The following is a 25,044-nucleotide window of genomic DNA, read 5'->3' on the forward strand; positions in this document are numbered from 1 at the left end:
AGCTCTGAAACAGACTTTAAAGTTTGAAGTTAAAAAGTTGTCAGGATGTTCACAATGAAAAGAAACATTACAGGTATGTTATTTAAACAGTTGTAGCAACACTTAGTGACATGGAACGCTATATTTTTCGGAACCCCTCTACTTAATGTGTACTACCTTGTGATGAGGTCATTTTTCAAATCTGAACTAAAATTTCAATCTTGTAAGTAGTATAAAAAACCCTTTTTGCTATAAAACTGCTTTGGTGAAATGCACATTATAAATTTTATACAGATGGTTTCACAGACCCAGATTAGCACTAATCTCGACTACTTAGCGTTACTTTAGGTAGTCTGAGATTAGTGCTAATGGGGATCATTGAAACCAGCTGTGAAGAAACAAAAATGTGTAACATGAAAATCCTTCTTTAGCAGATCCAGATTGTCTTGCTATTTGTCTTGATTTTGTTTTTTTTTTTGTAATTAAAGGATATCAATAAGGAAGAGGCACTGCTGGAGAGAGAACAGAGTCAGTTCCCACTGCTTCAGGCCACAATGGCAAATAAACAACCTTATGACCAGCTTTGGACAACAGCCTATAACTTCCACACCAAGTCTGAGATCTGGCTGAATGGTCAGTAGCTTTTTCACTCCAAAATGTATTAGTTAGCTTGTTTCTGTTTCCAAACTGTGTTATGCTTATTAAACAAAAAAGCCAGTATATTTACTGTATTTACTCTATTTTGCCTCCCATCTTGTAGGTCCGTTCCTGAACCTTAATGCTGAAGATATCAATGAAGAGATAGGGAACATGTGGAGGACAGTGTACAAGCTCACTAAAACACTCTCAGACCTGCCAGGGCCAAGGAGGGTAGCGGACAGCATCAAAGTCAAGATCGACAAGTTTAAACAGTACCTACCTATCCTCTCAACGATTTGCAACCCTGGAATAAAGCAGAGGCACTGGGAAAAGGTGACTAAATACATTTCCATTTACACTGAATATATTGAATTGTGATAGGTCAGCACCAATGGGATTTTAAAGTGTTTTTTCTTGATTAATGTGAAAGGTATTTCTTTCTCCAGAAGAGATGTTATTCATATGAAATTTCATTGAAAATCATTAGGAACTTGCGGTCATTTGTTCCAAGTTATCTTTATGTATAAACTACGCATTGCACACACAAGATTGCAATACTGTTTTTTTTAAGGATGCTAAAATCTTGCTATGCTATGTTAAATTACTTTCGTACAGCTAAGTATATCATTTAAAACGAGAGCTGTTGTTTTTCAGAAAAAGAGACGTTGAATAATTCATGTGCTGCATCCTTTTCAGATCAGCGAGATTGTAGGGTTTGATTTGAAACCTGAGGCTGACACGTCCTTGTTGAACATGGTGGAATACGGACTTGCCAAGTTCATCGACAAGTAAGAAGTCTACAATGCATAATGTACACACAACCAAAAGATTTACAGCCTTGAATAATAGATTTTGCTGATGTTTAATAAAATTGTTTATAGAGCTGGATGGATGGATACTAAAGTTGTACCTACACTAAACATTTTATCTACTCATTATATATCTGAAATCGGTAAACCTAGATACTGTTTAAACTACTATGCAGTATACATAAAACTATGGCATATTTAATGGATAAATGCTAGTTCTTGATAACAAATAAATTGTCTTCTGCTGTGGACACTTCATTAAAAAATGGATATTTATTTTTATACACATTCTTACTGGAATTTGTGAAGGGTCAGTGGTTTGAGTCAAGTGCTCAAATACCTTTTTGGTTGCAGGCAAATTGTGTAAGGCATTATTGAGCCCTCATTACTCTTTTGATTGAGAGAACTGTCATGTACAGTAGTGAGCATGTCTTTCTTACATAATCAGTCTTTAAAATAAAATATACATAGTCCTCTAGATTAAAAGAAAAGGTGCATGATGTGCATTTCATGAGTCATTTGAGACCTTGGCAGTCGGCTTCTATGGGTGTATCTGAAATTGTTAAATAGCCGAAGACCTTTGCATTTGCCTAAGTTTTAAGTTCCTTTGCCTTTTTTAACATGCCTGTAATAAACATAGATTTTCTATGTCTATCTAAATATTTGAAACCCCTTAATTTATTCCAATTTATATTCTTAGGCTGGATGAAATTGGTGCTTCTGCAAGCAAGGAATATTCCTTGGAGAAAGCTATGGAGAAGATGAAATTGGAATGGGCTGATGCATGCTTTGGCTTTACCAAATACAGGGACACGGTAAGTTAAAGTATTAACCGTAGCTACCAATCGAAAGTATGTGGCTAGCCAATGCTGAGTTACTACCGACTGGGAAACCTGTCTTGGAATCTGTTTATGATAAGAAAACTGTTCGGATGATTGCCCCCCATTCAATCAGATCTCAGTGGAAATGGTTCGTAAAGTGTATTCTTTTTTTTAGTTCTCAGTGCTGGCTGAACCAACTCACAGAGCTCAATGGAGAAAAATACATCACTGTGTACTGTGTTTGAAATTTAGCATCCTGTACACCTAATATTTATGGGTCCCTGGGTCAATGCTTTCACTGTTCAATTGCAGTTTAACTGTACTTGACTGATTTTTGTGCCTATTTATAAAAATATAGAAAAAAAAATGCCACGGGTTATGAATTTAAACCATGTCAGTAAAGAAATTAGTTATGCCAGAAGCATATTCCACCTTGACTCATTGAAGTATTAACATTTTTTCCATGCTAAATTATTCTTATTTTTCAATTGTATTTTTTTTTCCTGCTATTTTAATAATTATGTTTCTCACTGTATATAGTCATGATATATTTTTCAGCACTCTGCTACTTACTCGTTAATATGCATTTCTAATACTAAAACATGCTTTTTTGTTTTGGTAGGGCACAAGAATTTTGTCTGCAGTTGATGATATACAAGTACTGCTCGATGACCATGTTATCAAAGCACAGACGATGCGTGGGTCTCCATACATCAAACCAATTGAAACAGAGTGCAAGGTAGGAGAAAATGCATCATGTAGTAAGCTCAAGATCAAATAACTGTAAAGCTGAGCAGGAAGGCAGACACAGGCTGCAGCTCAAGTATGTAAAATGCTTATTGCATCACAAAGCTGATATCTCAAAAGAAAGTGCACAGAGAATCTGATTCATCACCAGCCTAGTTAATACAAAAAATTGGACACTGAAATGAGAACTACTGTTTGGAGAATCAAAGCTTTTTTACAGGCTTATTTAAACTTTTTATTACAGTAGTATGTGTTATATCTCATTAAATTATAGCATGTATAGATAATAAAATATAAACATAAGAATGATCTAAAAGCAATAGTATACATTGTAAATTAATACATCTGCATAGCATTAAGCTTGTAATATAGTGAGCAACATCTTTTTAGGATTGATGCTTATCTCTTGGAATACTTGTTTATTTGAGCAGTTTATAGAAAGGGAATACATTATTATTATTATTATTATTATTATTATTATTATTATTATTATTATTATTATTATTATTTTGTAGCAATGGGAGGAGAAGCTGCTTCTGATGCAGGACATTCTGGATGCCATGTTGAAGTGTCAGGCGACCTGGCTCTACCTGGAGCCCATCTTTAGCTCTGAAGACATCATTGCTCAGATGCCAGAGGAGGGCAGGAAGTTTGGCATTGTGGACAGTTACTGGAAGGACATCATAGGAGAATCAGTAAGTGGAGACCTGCAATATACAAATGTTGCTGATTTAAAATTCAGTATTTATCTGAAGACACACTGAAACCAAATTTAACGTGCCACTAGACCACTAGTTCCCAACCTTTTCAAACCACTGCCTGCTTAGGATGAAACTACAGAAACATGTTGTATTGCCATTGCAAATGACTTGTGTAAAGTGGCTTTAGCAGTGAATTGCTAATTATATCATAATTATATCGTATGTGTAGCAGATTAATGGTTTAGGTAAGTGGGGATGGGCAAAATAGCTAAATTTGGAAGATATTTTTTAGGTACAACAGGTTGAGAATCCAGTAAAATTGACTTTTAACATTTTAAAAGAGGACAATGACCTATACAGTATAAAACACACCATAAGAATTGAATTACGCACATACACTTGTAGAATATGTGTAAGGTTCTGCTGCTGTTTCACAGAACATGCAAACTTGAGAAAAAATTTGAGAAGTGAGCAGTTGTTTTTGTTTGCGTTCTAGGTGAAAGACACCAGAGTGTTGGTAGCTACAGCTCAGCCCAACATGCTTGGAAGGTTGCAAGAATCCAATGCGCTTTTGGAAGATATTCAAAAAGGACTTAATACTTACCTTGAAAAGAAAAGACTCTTCTTTCCCAGGTGTGGTACATTTTACGCTGATGAAAATTACTTTTCAAACCTTACTTTAGAACAAACAAAAATCAATAAACACGTAGCAGAGGGACGCTCATATTCCTGCTGAAACCGGAGAGAAAGAGTAAAAGTAATGATCACACATACAGATATTCTTCATAATTTTAGACTACGTTAATCTATAGGTTAAATGTTTACTGAAATCAACTGTTTAGATTATAATACATTAATACTTCAAGGCAGTTACCTTGTTCTCGGTATGCCTCAAATATTTTAAAAGCATAAATATTTTTATGCACTGAAGAATGGTTATTGCATTGAACTAACCATTTAGAACAGTATAATGTATACCAAGTCAGTCTCTGTAACCCCTGGAATCTGTTGCTCACTGGAATCTCTCAGGTTCTTTTTCTTATCGAATGATGAGCTTCTGGAGATTCTGTCCGAAACCAAGGACCCCCTGAGAGTGCAGCCCCACCTGAAGAAGTGTTTCGAGGGGATTGCAAAGCTGGAGTTCACTGACAACATGGAAATAACAGGCATGATCAGCTCAGAGAAAGAAACGGTTCAGTTTGTGAAGAAAATCTACCCAGCTAAAGCAAAGGTACCTTAACAGTGGTACACCAGCATTGCATTTTCTCGCACACAAGACAAATCGTTTAGTTTCCAACGTTTCTTGTAAAATTACAGTATAGTACGTGGAACCAAAATTGAAAGATTTCTTGTCTGTGATCTTTTTTTTTGGCCAGTTTTCTTTAATTAGTAACACACATCTCTACAGGGAATGGTGGAGAAGTGGCTCCAGCAAGTGGAAGAAACGATGCTTAGCAGCGTGAGACAAGTTATACAGGATGGGACTGAAGGATATGTCCAGGTACATTTGAGTAATATTTATTTTAATGATATGCTTATATATAATATAGAATAATAATAATAATAATAATAATAATAATAATAATAATAATAATAATAATAATAATAATAATAATAATAATAATAATCGTCATCATCATCATATGTTCAAATCTAATTGTTCACATAACACTTTTTTTCTATGTTTTAAGCTTCCACGTAAGAAATGGGTTCTGCAGTGGACAGGACAGGTGGTGATCTGTGTGTCCTCAATCTACTGGACCAAGGAAGTGTCAGAAGCTATTCAACAGAACACATTACCGGTCAGTTATCTTTCCTTTGTTTTTGGTAAGATTGCACTAGAGGAACACTTGTATGTTAACAAACGGGCATTGAGCTAAAGGTTCAAGGGATTGCATGTATTTCGACCAAAAACAAATTTATACGATTTGCACACTAAAATGCATACTAGTAGCACTGACCAGATATCCACCTTTGCTGTTCAGTATGCAGTATATAACCCTGGGGATTACTGCTCTCCCTCAGATTAACAATTCACCAGTCAAAGAACACCTCTTTCCAAATCAAAGCTAAACCCTTGCATTACTGCTTGTGCATTTTACTGCTGTACCTGCCAGAGTCTCAACCAGCTGAAAACCATGAGTCAAAAACACACAGATGCCGATTACCACACAAGGTATCCTGTGGTACTCATCATTGTTGTATTGTTTTTATTTCCTTCCAAAGGAATACTTGAAGAAAAGCAATGAGCAGATCAGTGAAATTGTGGAGTTAGTCCGAGGGAAGCTTCCGGGCGGCGCTCGTATGACCCTTGGGGCTCTTACAGTCATTGATGTACATGGTAATTATTTACCCTTGCCTTTTCATTTGTGCAAAAATCATTCTAACTGAGATCAATATGCACTGCAGGGCTGAATCAGTATAATCATAAAGAATCACGGCTGGTTTGGATTTACATAAAAAAGAGTATAATTCACTGCATTGTTAATCAGATTCTTTGTACTATAAGGCACAACATATAAGTTGCTAAAAATAAAACTTATTGAATATGAGCTTTTGCCAAGCAGGGACACAGTAAGTATAAATGCAATTTTAAATCACAGTAATGGAGATGACAAGTGTTTGTAGTGAGTTGATTGTTAAGCACACACATTATGTATCTTAAGTTGTTAAGCACACATAACCTTGTCAGTTGTGTTACTCAACATCCAAAGACACATAGCACTGCATTTGTCATTGTTTAGCTGCAGAGTGATACAGTTAGTGAGCAGCACAAGAACCAAAAATAAGTGATTGATTGACTCATCAGCTCACCTCTTTCCTTCCAGCTAGGGATGTGGTCGCCAGGTTAGCACAGGATAAGGTTTCCAGCCTGAATGACTTCCAGTGGATCTCCCAGCTGAGATACTACTGGTTGGACAGTGACGTCAAGGTCAAAATGATTACCACTGAGGTCAAGTATGGTTACGAGTACCTGGGAAACTCGCCCCGTCTGGTCATCACCCCCCTTACTGACCGGTGCTACAGGTGAGTGTTTTTCTTCTGCATTATTTGTTAGGTGATTTGTATTTGTTTTTACCTTTACGTTGCTTGTATAGGCTTACTTTTGGTTAATCAAAAGACCAAAAACATCACAAGTACCATGGACATAACCTAGAGAGGTTTCTAATAGACACTTTAAATTCCTATATGAAAAAATATATTTTGCACATGTAATTGTTTTGCAATTGAACGTACAGGACACTGATGGGAGCTTTGAAGCTGAACCTAGGAGGGGCTCCCGAGGGCCCTGCGGGGACTGGGAAGACTGAGACCACTAAGGACTTGGCTAAAGCTCTCGCCAAGCAGGTACCAGTCATGTTAAGTATACTGATTTATAGCACTCAGCCACCCAGCAAGCATCGGGACAACCTGTTTAAATTGTTTAGCAAATCCTTGTCTTTTTATCTTTTCACAGAAACACACATTGCACTGCGTGTATGTGAAGTATGTGTGCATTGTATAAACTTACATTGTTACATTGGAATAGAGTTTTGTGAAACGGCGTTATCATTCCAAAGCAATGCCCAAGCAGATTATCTTTAAATTACTTTTACGTAATGTATCAATTACTAAGCTATATAAATGTGCCACCTTGTGCTTTACACCTTGTTTTAATTGTTTTAATTTAAAAAAAAAACTCCAAGAATAAGGATTTCATTGTCCATTTTAGCTACATATTATAGTATTTTTTTTTCAACTGTTTCAAGACAACATGTGTTATGTAGTAAAGCTCAGTATTCAATATATTCAGTAAATTAATGCGGTTCCCTCCATTGACATATCCTTCCTGTGTTTGAAGTGCGTGGTCTTCAACTGCTCTGATGGGCTGGACTACAAAGCCATGAGTAAATTCTTCAAAGGATTGGCACAGTCAGGAGCTTGGGCCTGCTTCGATGAGTTCAACCGGATTGAGGTAAGAGCCCAGATCGAAATGGTGGATCTGCTGCTTGCATTTGGAAAACGAAGTATAAGGTCTTGTCTTTAAGCAGTCCGTTACTGAACCAAATAATGGCCACATATAGATATGAATTTCAATGATGTAGGTATATCACACTATTTTACAGTTACCAGCATATCTAGAAAAAAAAGTTATAGAATGTATTAGTTATTCACAAGCTGTACAGTGCCCGATATGTTTACAGTCTTTGTGACCTGTGTTCTGTGTAAAAAGTGACCTGTGTTCTGTGTAAAAACTAACTGTTTACAATTTTCTGCAAGGTCTCTTGATAAAGTTGTGACTATTTGGTATAGCTTGACTGTAGCTGCAGAAAACAAAACTATGGTTTTTAGCACACTAGAATATTTATTTGTCAAACGTGGGCACGTAATGGGCCCAGCTTACTAATTTTGCTGTTTTTGTTTAGATTTTGCACTGGAGCGAAAGCTTAGTAAATCTGGTTCAACATATTTGCACATTGTGTAATTCTTCATTGCCACTGTTTCGTGCACAGGTTGAAGTTCTGTCAGTAGTTGCCCAGCAAATCCTTAGCATCCAACAAGCCATAATCCGTGATCTGAAGAAGTTCATGTTTGAGGGAACAGAACTGTTGCTGAACCCAACTTGTTCTGTCTTCATCACCATGAACCCGGGTTATGCAGGACGGGCAGAGCTGCCAGACAATCTGAAGGTAAAATCGGAAATGGGCTCCACCTCTCATTAACGATCACGAAGATACATAAAACAAACTCTTTGTTATCATTATTGTTGTTTTGCAGGCTCTGTTCCGCACTGTTGCTATGATGGTTCCTGACTATGCACTGATTGGGGAAATTTCCTTGTACTCCATGGGCTTTATTGACTCAAGAAGGTACCTTCTGTCTGTGTTCAATACGGAATTTAAGCTCAATGTTCCCTGTAGATGCCCATGAAATTAAGTGCCTTAGTTCAAATGATGAACAAAAAAAGATTTCATAATTGAGCGAAACTCAACTCATTGATGGAATGATGCTGCTCTCTTGTTGTGTGCAGTTGTCTGTACATTATTTCTTATAGTTTTTATTCTCAATCTCAGCCTTGCCCAGAAAATCGTGGCTACCTACCGCCTCTGCTCTGAGCAGTTGTCATCACAGCACCACTATGACTACGGCATGCGCGCAGTCAAATCAGTCCTGACTGCAGCGGGGAACCTTAAACTGAAGTACCAGCAGGAAAACGAGAGTGTCCTCCTGCTCAGAGCTCTGCTGGACGTCAACTTAGCCAAGTTCTTGGCTCAAGATGTACCTCTGTTTCAGGTAAAAAATCTGTACTTGAGAAGGTTTTTTTTTTTCCTTTTTACTAACACTCATTACTTTTTGCAAAAGTATATAGTGTTCCCTCGTTATAATTTATTCTGCTGAGCCTTTTATAAAATTGTATGGTCATAGCTCCCATTTGCAGTTTCACTAGCGTACCAGTTATACTATAAAAGGGCATCCCTGCATTATGGCTAGTGGAACATTCTGAATGCAAGGCAGATAATAATAATTATTATAATATATATTTTTTAACAAAGATAGAATTGGAATATTCAACATTTATTCATAAAACTACTAAATTAATTCCAAAACACTTCACATTTTCAATAGATTAAATAAACACAGACTAGAAATGTGAACACTTATGAACTGGTTTATAATTAGCTAACCAGGTCACATAAGTTATTATTATATCAATAATTCCGTCCGCGCCCGGCCCCATCACTGCTGGACCTCCAAGGAATATCTTGATGTTACAAAATAATTTACGGAAGATTCTATTGATTGTCTTTTTTTTTTTTTGGCAGAGTCATAAAAATAATGATCATAGTTTTCTTTACAATCGTATTTTTTCAAAGGTTAAATGAAAAACACAGTGGATTTGGATCCATGGAATCCATCAGTGTCAGAATTCAACCTCAGTGGAAACATGCTGTTGTCTTGAAATATACTGGAATATATCTGAAAGTTGCTCAAACAGTAGGTTTTGTATGGAGATCAGAATGCGATCTGCCAAGGGATGTACTGCTGTTTTTCTTTTCAAAACTAAACCATCAGTAAACATTTCACTTCCTTTTCTCCCCCAGGGTATTATCTCTGACCTGTTCCCAGGGGTAGTGCTTCCGAAACCAGATTATGAAGTCTTACTGCAGGCTCTAGATGACAATATCAAGAGAATGAAACTTCAGCCTGTGCCATGGTTTATTGGAAAGATTATTCAGGTTTGTGTTGATAACGAATCATTATGTTTTATCTATGTACACACTGTTGCTATATATCTATATTGTGTCTTTGCAAAAGTATTGTGCTGTAGATATGAAACAGTGAAAGTGGAAGGTACTATATTAGAAGGTAGGACTAAAGCATTTTATAAGTTGCTCATGTTCTTTTTTTAATGTGTACACAGAGCAGCTTTGTGTGAAACTGTTTAATTGAACACTAATTGACTGATTTTACTGTAAAATGTATTTTTGCTGTCACTGCATTTCCACAGCTCCTTCCCCATGAAACTTCAAAACTCATAGCTGCCTCATGTAGGTCAGATGTCTATGAGAAATGCTAGATTTGAAGTGAGCTAAGGGGTGTAATCAGAATACTATGTTATCAACTATAACTTTAGCCAGTACTGTTTTGGACCCAATTAGATCTATGAGATGATGCTGGTACGTCACGGATTCATGATTGTCGGTGATCCCATGGGTGGAAAAACCTGCGCTTATAAAGTATTAGCTGGAGCCCTGAGTGATATTTATGCAGGTAAACAGCATTGTGTTATATTATCAACCTCCATCTCATGCCAGATTTCACTCCACATAAAGATATTGAGAATTATACCTTCATGTTACAAATTTCCCATACATTTTGAACAAGCAACTAGGTTACGCAAAGATACTGTCACATAGCATCTAAAATACCTGTCATTTTAGCTAATCCTGGTAATGGGGCTATTTTTAAAGAAGTCTGTATAATGCTAACACATCATTTTCTTCAAAATGCATTAAACCTAATCTAACTTGTTTCTTTTGCAGCTTAAAACCCAATTTGCCCCTTTTTATTTAATATACTAAATATATATATATATATATATATATATATATATATATATATATATATATATATATATATATATAATTTATTTATTTTTATGTATTCTAGCCAAGCTCATGGATGAGTGTGCAGTGGAATACAGAATTATCAACCCCAAGGCCATCACCATGGGTCAGCTGTATGGCTGCTTTGACCCGGTCAGTCACGAGTGGACAGATGGGGTTCTTGCAACCACCTTCCGTGACCAAGCCTGCTCCACCTCCGAAGACAGGCAGTGGATCATATTCGATGGGCCCGTGGATGCTGTGTGGATCGAAAATATGAATACTGTGCTGGATGATAATAAGAAGGTATTGAGAGTTTGAAACCTATACTCATTGAACTTTAGTTATTTTAGCAGTATCCATGTCTTTAGTTTATATTCATACCTGTCTGGTACAAATTGTAATAATAGAAATTAGAACCTGATGCATAATAAGACTACACCAGTCATATTCCTTAAGTGAATTGGAGAACTTCGAATTGAAGATGAGTGCAAAATATTTAATAAACAAATCAATTAAAAGCACATATAAAATAGAAATAAAACCAAAGCATCAATGCCAATGAGAGACGGTGGTTTTTGGTTGGTGATATAAATCTTTAATAATATAAACCACAGGTATGTTTAGAGGTTCAGAAATAAATCTGTACTGTTGAAGACAAAAAAAAACGATGAATTGTGTGACAGTGACACCAAAGAAAGAAACAAATACGCAAAAATAGTTTCAGATGTCTGAACCTACACAAAGGCTGCTTCAACCCCTAAATGTCCTTATGGTTACATTTTTGTTGCAATAGACATGGCTAAGGTGACCCATGCTGTTGTAAGAGCCGTACTCTGGCTGTTGTTTTTTTTTTTTTAGCTCTGCTTAATGAGTGGAGAGATCATCCAAATGAGTGCAAAGATGAGCCTGATATTTGAACCGGCAGATCTGGAGCAGGCCTCTCCTGCAACTGTGAGCAGGTAGGCTCGCCAGAATAATGAATTGTAAAAAAAAAGATCAGGTGGGTTGGTGTGCACCGATCTGAAAGATGTTATGTTTCGATCTCTGTTCAGGTGTGGTATGATCTACATGGAGCCTCATCAGCTGGGCTGGAGCCCCCTAAGAGATTCCTACATGGACATGCTTCCACAGACTCTTAGTGATGAGCATAGAGAACTGGTGAGCAGAGAATTGAGACACGTGGCAGATCTTATAAACTAATGAGGATTGTGCATGGTCAGTAAGTGGATAGGAGTCTGCAACACACCCATGTGCCTGCTCAGGCTAATTGCAGTACAGATGCATTCAGACAGTGTTTTCCTATCATCTGTAAATAAACAACAGAGTGCTATTTATTTCATTTACCATGTATGTGCTTTGACAGAGGAATGCATTAAGACTGGGATTATTCAGTAGAGTAAGAATACATCAGAGATCTGAACCCAGCAGATTTCTATTAACCCTGCATTGGAGGGAAATTGTAATCTGTAGTAGAGTTGATGCTGCGATTCTCATCAAAACATCTTGTAATGTCACAGGGGAGATGTAATGGGATTTGGGATAATAAGTAAGAAGGTTACACACAATAAAACCCTTATTTTTCTTGTTCATAATTCTTCTCAGGGTATAAAAATGCTGCTTTTGTTGTAGGTTCATTGTCACTTGTTTTGAAGTCAGGCAATATATACAGTGCATACATTCAGACGATAACCAGTATTTATATCATTTACAAATAACTAAAAGATTAAATCAAAGTTAAGATCATTATGTTATAATTCATTTTATCGTTCATTTTAGTTTATAAATTATTTGTGTTTATTTAGGGGTTTTCATATGAATTGTGATACTCATGAGTGTGTGTATGTGTGTGTGTGTCTCTCTCTCTCTCTCTCTCTCTCTCTCTCTCTCTCTCTCTCTCTCTATATATATATATATATATATATATATATATATATATATATATATGTCTTTGTGAACTTTCCAGGTTTCACTAGAACTAGTCCAGGACAATTAAAAACTGTGTAATTTTCTATGGAATTGGAAACCTAAACTTTGTGAAGAATCCCCATTTTTAATTTTTTAATTTTTTATTTTTAATTTTTTAATAAGATTACATATCAGAATTAAGTGGAGGTCATAATGTTTACTCCAGTGTCATAACAAAAATGTTTTAATGTGATGGCTTGCTTTCATTCATCTTTCAGCTGACTTACCTAAAAATAGGTTGTCTATTTTATTTTTTTTATGTTCAGGATTCTTCTAAACGTGTTAACCCAGTACTGACCCACTGTAGTCTGTACTGTAGAATGCTGTCTCATAAATCCTTGTTTGTGACTCCCAAGTACAATGAACTTGTCCAATTCATTAAAATGATTGGATTCCTAATTAACTTTTAGTGTAGGCGTGTAATGCCTACTATCAGATCAAATAGCTTTGTGAAATCTATAAAAGGGCATCCCTGCATTATGGCTAGTGGAACATTCTGAATGTAAGGCAGATAATAATAATTATTATAATATATATTTTTTAACAAAGATAGAATTGGAATATTCAACATTTATTCATAAAACTACTAAATTAATTCCAAAACACTTCACATTTTCAATAGATTAAATAAACACAGACTAGAAATGTGAACACTTATGAACTGGTTTATAATTAGCTAACCAGGTCACATAAGTTATTATTATATCAATAATTCCGTCCGCGCCCGGCCCCATCACTGCTGGACCTCCAAGGAATATCTTGATGTTACAAAATAATTTACGGAAGATTCTATTGATTGTCTTTTTTTTTTTTTTTTTTTTGGCAGAGTCATAAAAATAATGGTCATAGTTTTCTTTACAATCGTATTTTTTCAAAGGTTAACTGAAAAACCCAGTGGATTTGAACATCAATCCATCAGTGTCAGAATTCAACCTCAGTGGAAACATGCTGTTGTCTTGAAATATATTGGAATATATAGATTGGATTCCTAATTAACTTTTTTTGTAGGCGTGTAATGCCTACTGTCAGATCAAATAGCTTTGTGAAATCTGCAAAGCATGTAGTAACTTATGCCTCTTTTTCTCGTGAATGCAGATCAATGACATGTTTAACTGGCTGGTGCAGCCCAGTCTGGAGTTCATTCGTCACGAATGCAAATTCTTGGTACAGACATCCCCTATTCACCTGGTTTACAGCATGATGAGACTGTACACCTGTCTGTTGGGTAGGTACTAACTTTACAGCCATCCCATGTGCCTGGACTAACAGAGGGAGCTTCAGCAATTTCCCCGTGGAAATCTTTTTTGTTTGGGAGTTGAGCTTTGCAAGGCTGCTAAATAGTGGTTTAAGCTTGTGTGGTCTACCCAGCCCAAAAGCTGTCCCCATAGCCTTTTACAAAATAAAAACCTGTTGTCCAAAAACAGAACCCAAATGTTAGGATAAGGGTGACTTTGTGGTTTCCAAGGCTTATTTAAATATTTAATTACTTCCCTGTGCTGAATTAATGTTGTTGGCTTGGAGGTACTGGACGTGGAGAATACCGATAACTACAAAAGGGCTGAAGGAAATAAAAAGTATAGTATAGTTAAAATACTTCTCTCTTGGATGCAGTATTCACTTGTCTTGCAACTATTTTCAATTGTATTAAAGATACAAGCTAAAAGGCTGCTTTCACTGTGCTTTCAGATGAGGTTGCTGATTCTGGGAAGGATGGGAAGGAGCCGATGTCCAGCCAGCAGATCACCCTGTGGCTGCAGGGGCTCTTCCTCTTCGCTGTTGTCTGGACCATTGGCGGCACCATCAACGGGGAGAGCAGGAAAAAGTTTGATGTGTTCTACCGCAACGTGATCATGGGCATGGACGACAAGAACCCACGCCCAAAGAGCGTCAAGCTTACTAAAAACAACGTCTTTCCAGAACGAGGTCATTCTTTCATAGTACAGCAAATAACAGATTGGTGGTAATGAGTTTTCCAGCAATTGGCACTTTTTTTTTTTGGTATTTCATCTTTATGTGGGTTCAACTCAACCTTCTAAATGGAAGAGCAAAAACACAATATAATTGAAATGTTTATAGATAATATACAAATATTTCATAATTTATATAGATCAAATATAATGTGGGTTGTGAGTAGTGTTAATATTAAAAAAAAAAAAAATTGAAAGCAGCCTAAAGTAAAGTCTTCTTTAAAAATCAACAGGGACCGTATATGATTATTACTTCCACAAGCAAGCATCTGGGCAGTGGAACACCTGGACTGACTACATCACAAAAGAAGAGACTACCATCGCTGCTGGTGCAAAGGTAATCGTTTCTCTGGTGCTTCCCTTTAATCTGTCAAAAATCTACATTAGTTTCTTGTAGTATTACTAAATATCTTCCCATGCACGTCGAAACTTTTGCATGCTGACTTTATGGTTTTCCTCTCGAAGGTCTCTGATCTCATTATTCCGACCATGGAGACGGCTCGTCAGAGCTTCTTCTTAAAGACATACCTGGCCCATGAGGTGCCCATGCTGTTTGTGGGCCCCACAGGCACTGGAAAATCAGCCATTAATAACAACTTCCTGGTCCATCTGCCCAAGGAAAAGTACACCCCCAACTGCATCAATTTCTCAGCCAGGACCTCCGCCAATCAGACCCAGGACATTATCATGGCCAAACTGGACCGCAGACGGAAGGGCGTGTTCGGCCCTCCTGTGGGAAAGAAGACAGTGGTGTATGTGGGTAAGGAAACCTTACAAATAGTTACAAATCATTATCTTTTCAAAGTTTTTACTGTATATGTAGATGCCCTTTAACACATTTTTTTTGTAGATGATCTAAACATGCCTGCGAAAGAAGTGTATGGAGCACAGCCCCCTATTGAATTGCTCAGACAGTGGATCGATCACGGCCATTGGTATGACAGAAAAGACACATCCAGGTTGGATATTGTGGATGTCTTGTTTATGTCCGCTATGGGTCCACCTGGTGGAGGAAGGAATGACATTACAGGTACAGAACACGGCAAAATGTACAGTGTTGCATGAAGACTTTGTTAGAACCTTGTGTTTCACCTTAGGGGTCAAATGTCATTTCAGAATTTAAGTAGGGACCTAACAAGGTTTTTGCCACAGTACATATCCAAAAACTCAAAATACATGTACTGCTTGGATTATTATAACTTCAAAATCATAGACAATTGTTTTAAGGCAATATACTTAAGAACACAGAACTATTTTGTTTTTAATGCAGGTCGTTTCACCCGTCACTTGAACATTATCTCTATTGACTCGTTTGACGATGAAACCCTGAGTAAGATTTTTACTTCCATTGTCGACTGGCATTTCGGCAAGGGATTTGATGCCTCGTTTTCGAGGTAAGCATACATTTATTACATTTTTTTAAGTTAATTTTTACATTGACTTAGACAGGAAAATGAATAATTGGTGAATCTATTTCAGATTGGGTAAGATTATGGTGCAGGCGACCATGGCTGTCTATGCAGCGGCTATGGAGAACTTCCTCCCCACCCCGTCCAAATCCCACTATATCTTCAATCTGCGAGACTTCTCCCGCGTTATACGAGGAGTCCTACTGTGCCCACACACTCACCTTCAGGTAGGCAACAGATTTCTTTGCAAGGATTTTTTTTTTTAATTTCTAGAAGTTGTATAAGAATAACACATTACATGTTTTAGGAACATGAACAAATACTGCAGCAATGCAATGATGTCTTTGCTAGTCCATTCAGATCAAAATGGTGTGAGGACTAGACCTGCTTTTTACATATTTAAGTCGAGTTATTATACTGTAGCAGCAACTTAAGAATTCCTTAATACATTAAATAACCAGATTGACTTTGACATGAAGGTTCATTTCCATTTATTGAAGGCCTCTTCTAAAAATGAACGCATCTCAAAAAATCATTACAGTGATCTTGACGCCCATATTAGACATCTTGGTGTGCTCCAGTGCCTTTTGCAGTGTTTATGATACCCTTTGTAAAAGTTAACAATGGTCAGTTTTTATAGTCATTTAACGTCATGCCTTTCACATGGTTACTGTGCATCTACCATATTTTATCATGGTTTGCCATGTTTTTTAATATGCTTTACGATACCTCTCTCTGCTTGTGCCATGCTTTTAGTATACTTTACTACACTTTGCTTTGCTTTTACTGTGATGTAGCTTTTATAAGGCCCAGTGTGGTCTCTCTGTTTGTTAGGAAGGAGACAAGCTCATCAGGCTCTGGATTCATGAAGTGTACCGAGTTTTCTATGACCGGCTGATTGATGGCGACGACAGACTCACTTTCTTTAACATTGTCAAGGAGAGGACGTCAAGTTATTTCAAACAAAGTGTGGATAAGGTAATGTACAGTCACTTTAGGCGGTGTGGTGGCATTACATTTCCTCGCTTTATTTAGAAACTTTTGAAACAAATATGTAATAAAGTAAATAAACTGTATGCAATATATGTAAATCCACAGCAAATCTGTGAATACTTCTTACTTATTATTATTTATATTATTTATTTTTACAAATTTCAATAACTCTCTTTTTTACTCAGTTGCTGAGCCACCTGACACCATCAGGGAAAGTGAACGATGAAAACATCCGCAGCCTGTTCTTTGGGGACTACTTGAAGCCGGACTCTGATGTGAAGGCCTATGACGAGATCACCGACCTGAAGCAGCTGACCGGGGTGATGGAGTACTACCTGGATGAATACAACAATGTCAGCAAGGCGCCCATGTCCTTGGTCATGTTCAAATTCGCTATTGAGCACATCTCCCGAATCTGCCGTGTGCTGAAGCAGGACAACGGGCACTTGCTGCTCGTGGGCATCGGTGGATCGGGGCGGCAGAGCGCCACCAAGCTGGCCACCTTCATCAACGACTTCGATCTCTTCCAGATCGAGATCACCAAGAACTACACTACCTCCGAGTGGAGGGAGGACCTCAAGAAGGTCATGCTCAAGGCAGGGGCCGCCGGCAAGAACACGGTCTTCCTGTTCGGCGACAACCAAATCAAAGACGAGGCATTCGTGGAGGACATCAACATGTTGCTGAACACGGGCGATGTGCCCAACATCTTCCCAGCCGACGAGCGGGCTGAGATCATTGAGAAAATGCAGGGGGTGGCCAGGATGGAGGGCAAGAAGATCGACTCCACCGCCCTCGCTATGTACAACTTTTTCATCGACAGGGTGAAAAGCAACTTGCATATCGTGCTAGGTATGAACTCCCTCCTATGAACTTTGAATTCATGTATTGTATACACCTGTTCAAGAAAAGAAGTGTGATGTACACTACAGTGCAGGCCTCCAAACTAACCACTGAATTATATGCAGCTGGGTTAAAACCACCACCACACCACAACTTAAAAACTAATAATAATAATTAGTTCCCCCTTCTATACTCTTTTTTTTTTTATCCTGGACTATGGTGGAGCATGGAGATGTAATGTATAAGCAGTAACATGTCTAATATTTAACGCTGTTTGATTTTTTCTGTTGTTACAGCTATGAGTCCCATCGGAGATGCATTTCGTAACCGGTTGCGCATGTTCCCCTCATTGATAAACTGCTGCACCATCGACTGGTTCCAGGCGTGGCCCACTGACGCTCTGGAGATGGTGGCTAACAAGTTCCTGGAAGAAGTAGAACTAGAGGATGAGATCAGGAAAGAGTAAGTATGAATCATTATCTGATTAAGCTTTCCATATTTTCTTGGTTTTCTACTTATAATTCAATGATTCCTTATATTCCATCATCCTCATACTTACTGTCTGTAATTTCTCCCAGGGTTGTTGCAGTGTGTAAATACTTCCAAGAAAGTGTGAGGGAGCTCTCAGAGAAGTACTTTTCTACGCTCAGGAGACACAATTATGTGACGCCGACTTCCTACCTGGAGCTGATCCTGACATTTAAAGCCTTGCTCAACAGCAAGAGACAGGAGGTTGACATGATGAGAAACCGCTACATTGTTGGTCTGGATAAACTGCAGTTTGCTGCTTCACAGGTGGGCAAATTTTCTTCTCATTCACACAAAGCTGCTTCTGTCATGTTGATGATGCTCCTATTAAAACAGCCAGAAGTATAACATGTCTTTAAACACGCTTCTACAGTCCAGGACCTGGAATGAGTTTTGAGAGTTGCCAAACCTATTTATAAAAAGCATTTTTGGGATTTGCTGGACTCACACTAGAACACTAACACAAAAACATTAATTCAGATTGTATTAATAGTCTGTACTGGAAGTAAGGATTTTTTTTAATTTAGGAGAATAACTGCCACTTGATTTTTAAAAATAGTTGTTACTTTCTTAATCTCCCCTTTAGGTCTCGGTGATGCAAAAAGAGCTTACTGCCCTGCAACCTGAGCTAATTAAGACCTCGGCTGAGACTGAGAAGATGATGGTTAAGATTGAACAGGAAACAGTACAGGTGGATGCAAAGAAAGAGCTGGTATCCGCTGACGAGAAGGTGGCTAATGAGGCTGCTGCTGCAGCAAAAGCCATCAAGGTATATCTCTTTATCCTTTTTTAATATTTACAGACGGCTTATTAGGAAGTAATGAACACTAGTTCTGGGATTTTAGATAATCTAAAGAAAGGAACAGTGACCAAAAAACATTATACCTTATACTTAATATAAGGCTGAAAGGCTACTTAAAGTAGTGATTGCATAAAGTAACCTAGTGCAAACTATACGTTTAATTGTTTTTGGGTTTCAGCCACCTAATGGATAGGGAAACCCATAATCAAAATAATTCAATTTCCTGAACGTCTGTAACATATTCAGTATAGTACCTAATCAGAGGCAGGTTATTAAAAAAGTGTATGGACTCCAAAGTGATGCTGTGCTGTTTTTTTTCCCCTACAGGATGAATGTGAGGGGGACCTGGCTGAAGCAATGCCAGCACTAGAGGCTGCTCTCTCAGCTTTGGATACCCTGAAACCCGCTGACATCACTGTGGTGAAGTCCATGCAGAACCCCCCTGGCCTTGTCAAACTGGTCATGGAGAGTATCTGCGTTATGAAAGGAATTAAACCAGAAAGGAAACCAGACCCAGGGGGTTCAGGTAGGATGTTCTCTGGAGTGACCACTTTCATCTCCTGAACTGTAACACTTTTTGGAGTTTACACATCCACAAAGTCTTGACCTCCGCTGGCAATTAGAAGAGTTACAAGATCCCACCCCCAAGATTCACTCAAACAAAACTCATCTCCACGCTACAATTCATGTTTTGTTTATTAAAATATAGGTTGTCTTAAAAATTGTCGTTTTTATAACAGTCCTGAGTTGTTTTGTTTATCTTCAAAAAATGTTTCCTTTTTTTTGTTAAAGCTTATAATTATGCTGTCAAACTTGAAATGGGAGTACAGGTAAGTCAAGGTTTAAATTAGGAGGGAGGGACACGTGTCAAGAAGTGATGCAGGGTATGTCTTATGTACCTACTTACTAAATATTATAATTATGTATCATTCAAATTCCTAAACATTTTAAACATTTTACACTTCAACCATAACAATTCCTACTTCTATTTCACTTTGCCTTATATGCAAAGCAAGTGTTATGTACTTTTGATTCTGCTTCACTTCTGATTGGATTGAGCAGTGATCTTGAAACGAAATAACAAATCTAAGGGCATTGGGATGATTCTTATTCTGTTCCCCATTTTTAGGTAAAATGATTGAGGACTTCTGGGGCCCTTCTAAAAAGCTCCTGAGTGACATGAAATTCCTTGACAACCTTAAGGCATTTGACAAAGACAACATCCCGGCAGCCAACATTAAGAAGATACGGGAGAAGTTCATCGACAATCCAGAGTTCCATCCATCAGTAATCAAGAATGTGTCATCTGCCTGTGAAGGGCTCTGCAAGTGGGTGCGTGCCATGGAGGTGTACGAACGAGTGGCCAAGGTCGTGGCCCCAAAACGTGAGCGTCTCAAAGAGGCGGAGGCAGAGCTTTCAATTCAGATGGAGAAACTGAAAATCAAACGAGCAGAGCTAAAAGAAGTAGAAGACCGCCTCCAGGCACTGAACGATGAATTTGAAATCATGAACAACAAGAAAAAGGACCTGGAAGATAACATAGAGCTCTGCTCCCAGAAGCTCGTCAGGGCTGAGAAGTTAATAGGTGGTCTGGGCGGTGAGAAGGATAGGTGGACAGAAGCTGCCCGTCTGTTGGGGATAAAGTACACCAATCTCACAGGAGATGTTCTTTTGTCTTCGGGGATGGTGGCCTACTTGGGAGCTTTCACCGTTGATTACCGTTTGGAGTGCCAAAAGCAGTGGCATATCCTTTGCAAGCAAAGGAAAGTCCCATGTTCAGATGAGTTTACCCTGAGCAACACCTTAGGGGACCCTGTGAAGATACGAGCTTGGCAGATTGCAGGTCTCCCAGTCGACTCTTTCTCCATCGACAATGGGATCATTGTGTCCAACTCTAGACGGTGGCCCCTAATGATTGATCCCCAGGGCCAAGCTAACAAGTGGATCAAAAACATGGAGAAATCAAATAAGCTTTCTGTTATCAAGTTGTCTGATGCCAATTATGTGAGAACCATGGAAAATGCCTTACAATTCGGTACCCCCGTCCTACTGGAGAACATCATGGAAGAGCTGGATGCAGTGCTGGAGCCTGTGCTCCTGAAGCAGACGTTTAAACAACAGGGAGTAGAGTACATTAGGTTAGGCGAAAACATTATTGAATACTCCAAAGACTTTAGGTTCTACACCACAACCCGCTTGAGAAACCCACATTACTTACCCGAAGTTGCTGTAAAGGTTTGCTTGTTGAACTTCATGATTACCCCCTTGGGGCTTGAGGACCAATTGCTAGGAATCGTAGCTGCCAAGGAAAAACCTGAGCTAGAAGAAAAGAAGAACAAACTGATTATAGAGAGTGCCGCCAATAAGAAACAGCTGAAGGAAATTGAAGACAAAATCCTAGAGGTCCTGTCTTCCTCTCAAGGAAACATCCTGGAAGATGAGACAGCCATCAAAGTCTTGTCTTCTTCCAAAGTGCTGTCCGAGGAGATTTCAGAGAAGCAGCAGATTGCGTCGGCCACTGAGAAACAGATTGATGAGACCCGCTTGGGCTACAGACCTGTTGCTGTCCATTCCTCAATTATTTTCTTCTGCATTTCTGAACTGGCCAATATCGAGCCAATGTACCAATACTCCTTAACCTGGTTTATTAACCTTTACATCCAATCCATCGCGAACAGTAAAACCAGCAAGGTCCTGCTGAACCGGATTAATAACATTATTGCTCATTTCACAAACAGCATATACAACAACGTCTGCCGCTCTCTCTTTGAGAAGGATAAGCTGCTCTTCTCCCTTCTGCTCACCGTTGGGATCATGACAGGAAAAGGGAACATGAACGATCAGCTGTGGCGTTTCCTCCTAACGGGAGGCGTTGCCCTGGAGAACCCTCACCCCAACCCGGCCCCTGATTGGCTGTCAGACAAATCGTGGTCTGAAATTGTGCGGGCATCCAGCATGGAAAGTCTTCATGGTCTGATGGAGCATGTCAGGTCCAACATTCCCAAGTGGAAGAAGATCTATGACTCTGCCAGACCCCATGAGGAGAAATTCCCAGATGAGTGGAGTATTCTGAAAGGAATGGAGCGCATGGTGGTATTGCGGTGTTTCAGACCTGATAAGATTATTCCAGCAGTACAAGAGTTTATCACAGATAATATGGGGAAGACATATATTGAACCACCAACATTTGACTTGGTAGGAAGTTATAACGACTCCAACTGCTGTGCCCCACTGATATTTGTGCTTTCCCCTGGAGCAGATCCAATGGCAGGTAATGTGTCATATATTGCTAAACAGGTAATGGGTCATATATTAAAATACTGATCACACTATTTACTATCAACCTTGTGTATAGGGTGAAATAAAAAAAGTGGGTGTCAATTTTATATCTAAATAAATAATTACACCAATCTAATCATTAAATAATAATTAATGTCTAATAAAACTTCAGAACTTCAGTGAATGTGGCATGTTAACAAACTAGCAAGTTCAAATATAATAGGTCACTTTTCTCTAACCTCTGCAATGTTCCTAGGTTTGCTAAAGTTCGCTGATGACCTGGGGATGGGAGGTACTAAGATCCAGACTATCTCCCTGGGCCAAGGGCAGGGCCCTATTGCAGCTAATATGATTGAAAGTGCATTTAAAGCTGGCACCTGGGTTGTGTTGCAAAACTGCCACCTGGCCACCAGCTGGATGCCTGCTTTGGAGAAGATATGTGAGGAGATCATAACACCAGAGAACACCAACCCAGAGTTTAGGTAAAGACATTCTCGCTAAATTGGAGAGAATTATATATAATGTGGGCAAGCATGTTAACACAGTTCAGGGTTCAGTGCTTAAAATTGAGCTGTACATAGCTTCTATTTACAACTTGTCAGTATTCTGTCCTTCATTCTTCCCCAGGCTGTGGCTGACAAGCTACCCTTCGGATAAGTTCCCGGTCAGCATTCTCCAGAACGGGGTGAAGATGACCAATGAGCCCCCTAAAGGGTTAAGATCTAACCTGCTGCGCTCATACCTCAATGACCCTATATCAGACCCTGCTTTCTTCAACAGCTGCGAGAAGCAGCAGGTCTGGCAGAAGCTGCTTTTAGGGCTGTGCTTTTTCCATGCTCTTGTCCAAGAGAGAAGAAACTTTGGGCCCTTGGGTAAGAGGCTCTCTGTAGTTTTCTTTAACCTGGTATATTTTCTTTAACATGTTAGCATTAACTTTGCTGTGCTTGTAAAAAGTATTAAAGTCCAGTCAATAACTATTCTTGCATGATAGCCAAGGTATAATCAGAATGTTTGATGTTTACCTAATCATACCGCACACAAGAGGGTTCTGCATCTTTAGGATTATAAGTTTAAAGACCCTGCTCTTGACCTATATTAGAGATCATACAGCACTACATGCAATAATTTGCATCTCTTTGCCAGGCTGGAATATCCCATATGAGTTTAACGAGTCTGATCTCCGAATCAGCATGAGGCAGATCCAGATGTTTCTAAATGAGTATGAAGAGGTACCGTTTGAGGCACTGACATACCTAACAGGTGAGGCAGCTTGAATTACAATTACAATCCAAGAAAAAATTAAATTAAACTAATGTAGCACATTAATACACATTAATACACAATGACCTTTTTGCACTGCTCACCTGAACAGGTGAATGTAACTATGGAGGAAGAGTGACAGATGACAAAGACAGGCGCCTGCTTTTGTCGCTTCTGTCTATTTTCTACAACAGAAATCTTGTGGAGCAGGATAATTATAGGCTTTCTGATGGGGATGCCTACATTGTCCCTCCCCACGGTCCCTATCAAGTGAGTATTGTTATGATACATTTACCAACAAGTGTACAATAAAGACAACTCAACATTTCCTGGATTACAGCAATTTGGAATAGAAGGAAATGTATGATTAATTGAACAGTGAATGAATACTGTTACTTCTGGCTTGTAGGTGATGAATGGTTTTACGCTGGCAGGCATGTGTGCTGTATCAGTGATTTATGCTGTGATGACATGCATTTGTGTTACGTTGCAGTCCTACATTGAATACATTCGGAACCTACCAACAATCACAGATCCAGGGGTGTTTGGGCTCCATGAGAACGCTGACATCACAAAGGATAATAAGGAGACCAATCAGCTGTTTGATGGGGTGCTGCTCACTCTTCCCAGACAATCTGGAGGAGGGGGCACATCCTCACAGGTAACACACCTTTTAATGAATTAAAACCGTTGGTTCTGTTTTTTTATGTGGGATTCTGTACAGCTGCTTAACAATTTGTGAGACAGTGTCTGCTCAAATCAAAACTGTATAGCCATTCAACACAACACTACACTTCTTGATTTGTTTACTCAACTTGTTTACATGGTTTAAAGAGATCCTTTTAATTGGTATAGTTGAGATGCATTCTTCATCTTGTAGCTTTTCATAACCATTTGCCAACTGGTTCTGATTTCCTGGTTGTTGCATCTGAACACAAGAGTCAAGTGTTGAATCTGTCTCTGAAACCCTTTTCAGGAGGTTGTTGACAACTTAGCTGCTGATATTTTATCAAAACTCCCTGAAGACTTCAACTTGGAGGAGGTGATCACGAAGTACCCAGTGGTGTATGAGGAGTCCATGAACACTGTACTGAGACAGGAGCTTATTCGCTTTAACAGGTACAGGGACACCCCTTTGAACTGATTACCTTTTTTTTATTTTTTTTTTTGCAATAGAGAATGTGTTCCATTTATCTGGGGCAGTAGGGAAC

General features: G+C 38.6%; 1 protein-coding gene across 1 annotated transcript in view; it reads left to right on the plus strand.

The window, feature by feature from the left end:
* Positions 1 to 25,044, plus strand: part of LOC121300487 (dynein heavy chain 3, axonemal-like) — a 40,183-nt gene that overhangs the window by 12,902 nt on the left and 2,237 nt on the right. Inside the window, exons 16-57 of the mRNA XM_041229057.1 lie at positions 468 to 612; positions 740 to 951; positions 1,315 to 1,406; positions 2,128 to 2,242; positions 2,871 to 2,987; positions 3,511 to 3,690; positions 4,193 to 4,329; positions 4,726 to 4,927; positions 5,105 to 5,197; positions 5,388 to 5,498; positions 5,923 to 6,037; positions 6,525 to 6,723; positions 6,936 to 7,044; positions 7,538 to 7,651; positions 8,190 to 8,366; positions 8,455 to 8,546; positions 8,751 to 8,970; positions 9,780 to 9,914; positions 10,338 to 10,449; positions 10,849 to 11,090; positions 11,646 to 11,746; positions 11,840 to 11,945; positions 13,848 to 13,977; positions 14,439 to 14,675; positions 14,953 to 15,056; positions 15,185 to 15,479; positions 15,570 to 15,749; positions 15,990 to 16,113; positions 16,199 to 16,355; positions 16,963 to 17,106; positions 17,307 to 17,973; positions 18,261 to 18,426; positions 18,543 to 18,759; positions 19,079 to 19,261; positions 19,622 to 19,820; positions 20,424 to 22,565; positions 22,830 to 23,055; positions 23,201 to 23,445; positions 23,717 to 23,833; positions 23,946 to 24,103; positions 24,327 to 24,494; positions 24,810 to 24,952. Of these exons, the coding sequence (XP_041084991.1) occupies positions 468 to 612; positions 740 to 951; positions 1,315 to 1,406; positions 2,128 to 2,242; positions 2,871 to 2,987; positions 3,511 to 3,690; positions 4,193 to 4,329; positions 4,726 to 4,927; positions 5,105 to 5,197; positions 5,388 to 5,498; positions 5,923 to 6,037; positions 6,525 to 6,723; positions 6,936 to 7,044; positions 7,538 to 7,651; positions 8,190 to 8,366; positions 8,455 to 8,546; positions 8,751 to 8,970; positions 9,780 to 9,914; positions 10,338 to 10,449; positions 10,849 to 11,090; positions 11,646 to 11,746; positions 11,840 to 11,945; positions 13,848 to 13,977; positions 14,439 to 14,675; positions 14,953 to 15,056; positions 15,185 to 15,479; positions 15,570 to 15,749; positions 15,990 to 16,113; positions 16,199 to 16,355; positions 16,963 to 17,106; positions 17,307 to 17,973; positions 18,261 to 18,426; positions 18,543 to 18,759; positions 19,079 to 19,261; positions 19,622 to 19,820; positions 20,424 to 22,565; positions 22,830 to 23,055; positions 23,201 to 23,445; positions 23,717 to 23,833; positions 23,946 to 24,103; positions 24,327 to 24,494; positions 24,810 to 24,952 (9,128 nt within the window). The remainder of the gene's footprint in view (positions 1 to 467; positions 613 to 739; positions 952 to 1,314; positions 1,407 to 2,127; positions 2,243 to 2,870; positions 2,988 to 3,510; positions 3,691 to 4,192; positions 4,330 to 4,725; positions 4,928 to 5,104; positions 5,198 to 5,387; positions 5,499 to 5,922; positions 6,038 to 6,524; positions 6,724 to 6,935; positions 7,045 to 7,537; positions 7,652 to 8,189; positions 8,367 to 8,454; positions 8,547 to 8,750; positions 8,971 to 9,779; positions 9,915 to 10,337; positions 10,450 to 10,848; positions 11,091 to 11,645; positions 11,747 to 11,839; positions 11,946 to 13,847; positions 13,978 to 14,438; positions 14,676 to 14,952; positions 15,057 to 15,184; positions 15,480 to 15,569; positions 15,750 to 15,989; positions 16,114 to 16,198; positions 16,356 to 16,962; positions 17,107 to 17,306; positions 17,974 to 18,260; positions 18,427 to 18,542; positions 18,760 to 19,078; positions 19,262 to 19,621; positions 19,821 to 20,423; positions 22,566 to 22,829; positions 23,056 to 23,200; positions 23,446 to 23,716; positions 23,834 to 23,945; positions 24,104 to 24,326; positions 24,495 to 24,809; positions 24,953 to 25,044) is intronic.

The sequence above is a fragment of the Polyodon spathula genome, chromosome 26, assembly GCF_017654505.1.
Source record: "Polyodon spathula isolate WHYD16114869_AA chromosome 26, ASM1765450v1, whole genome shotgun sequence".
Lineage (NCBI taxonomy): Eukaryota > Metazoa > Chordata > Actinopteri > Acipenseriformes > Polyodontidae > Polyodon > Polyodon spathula.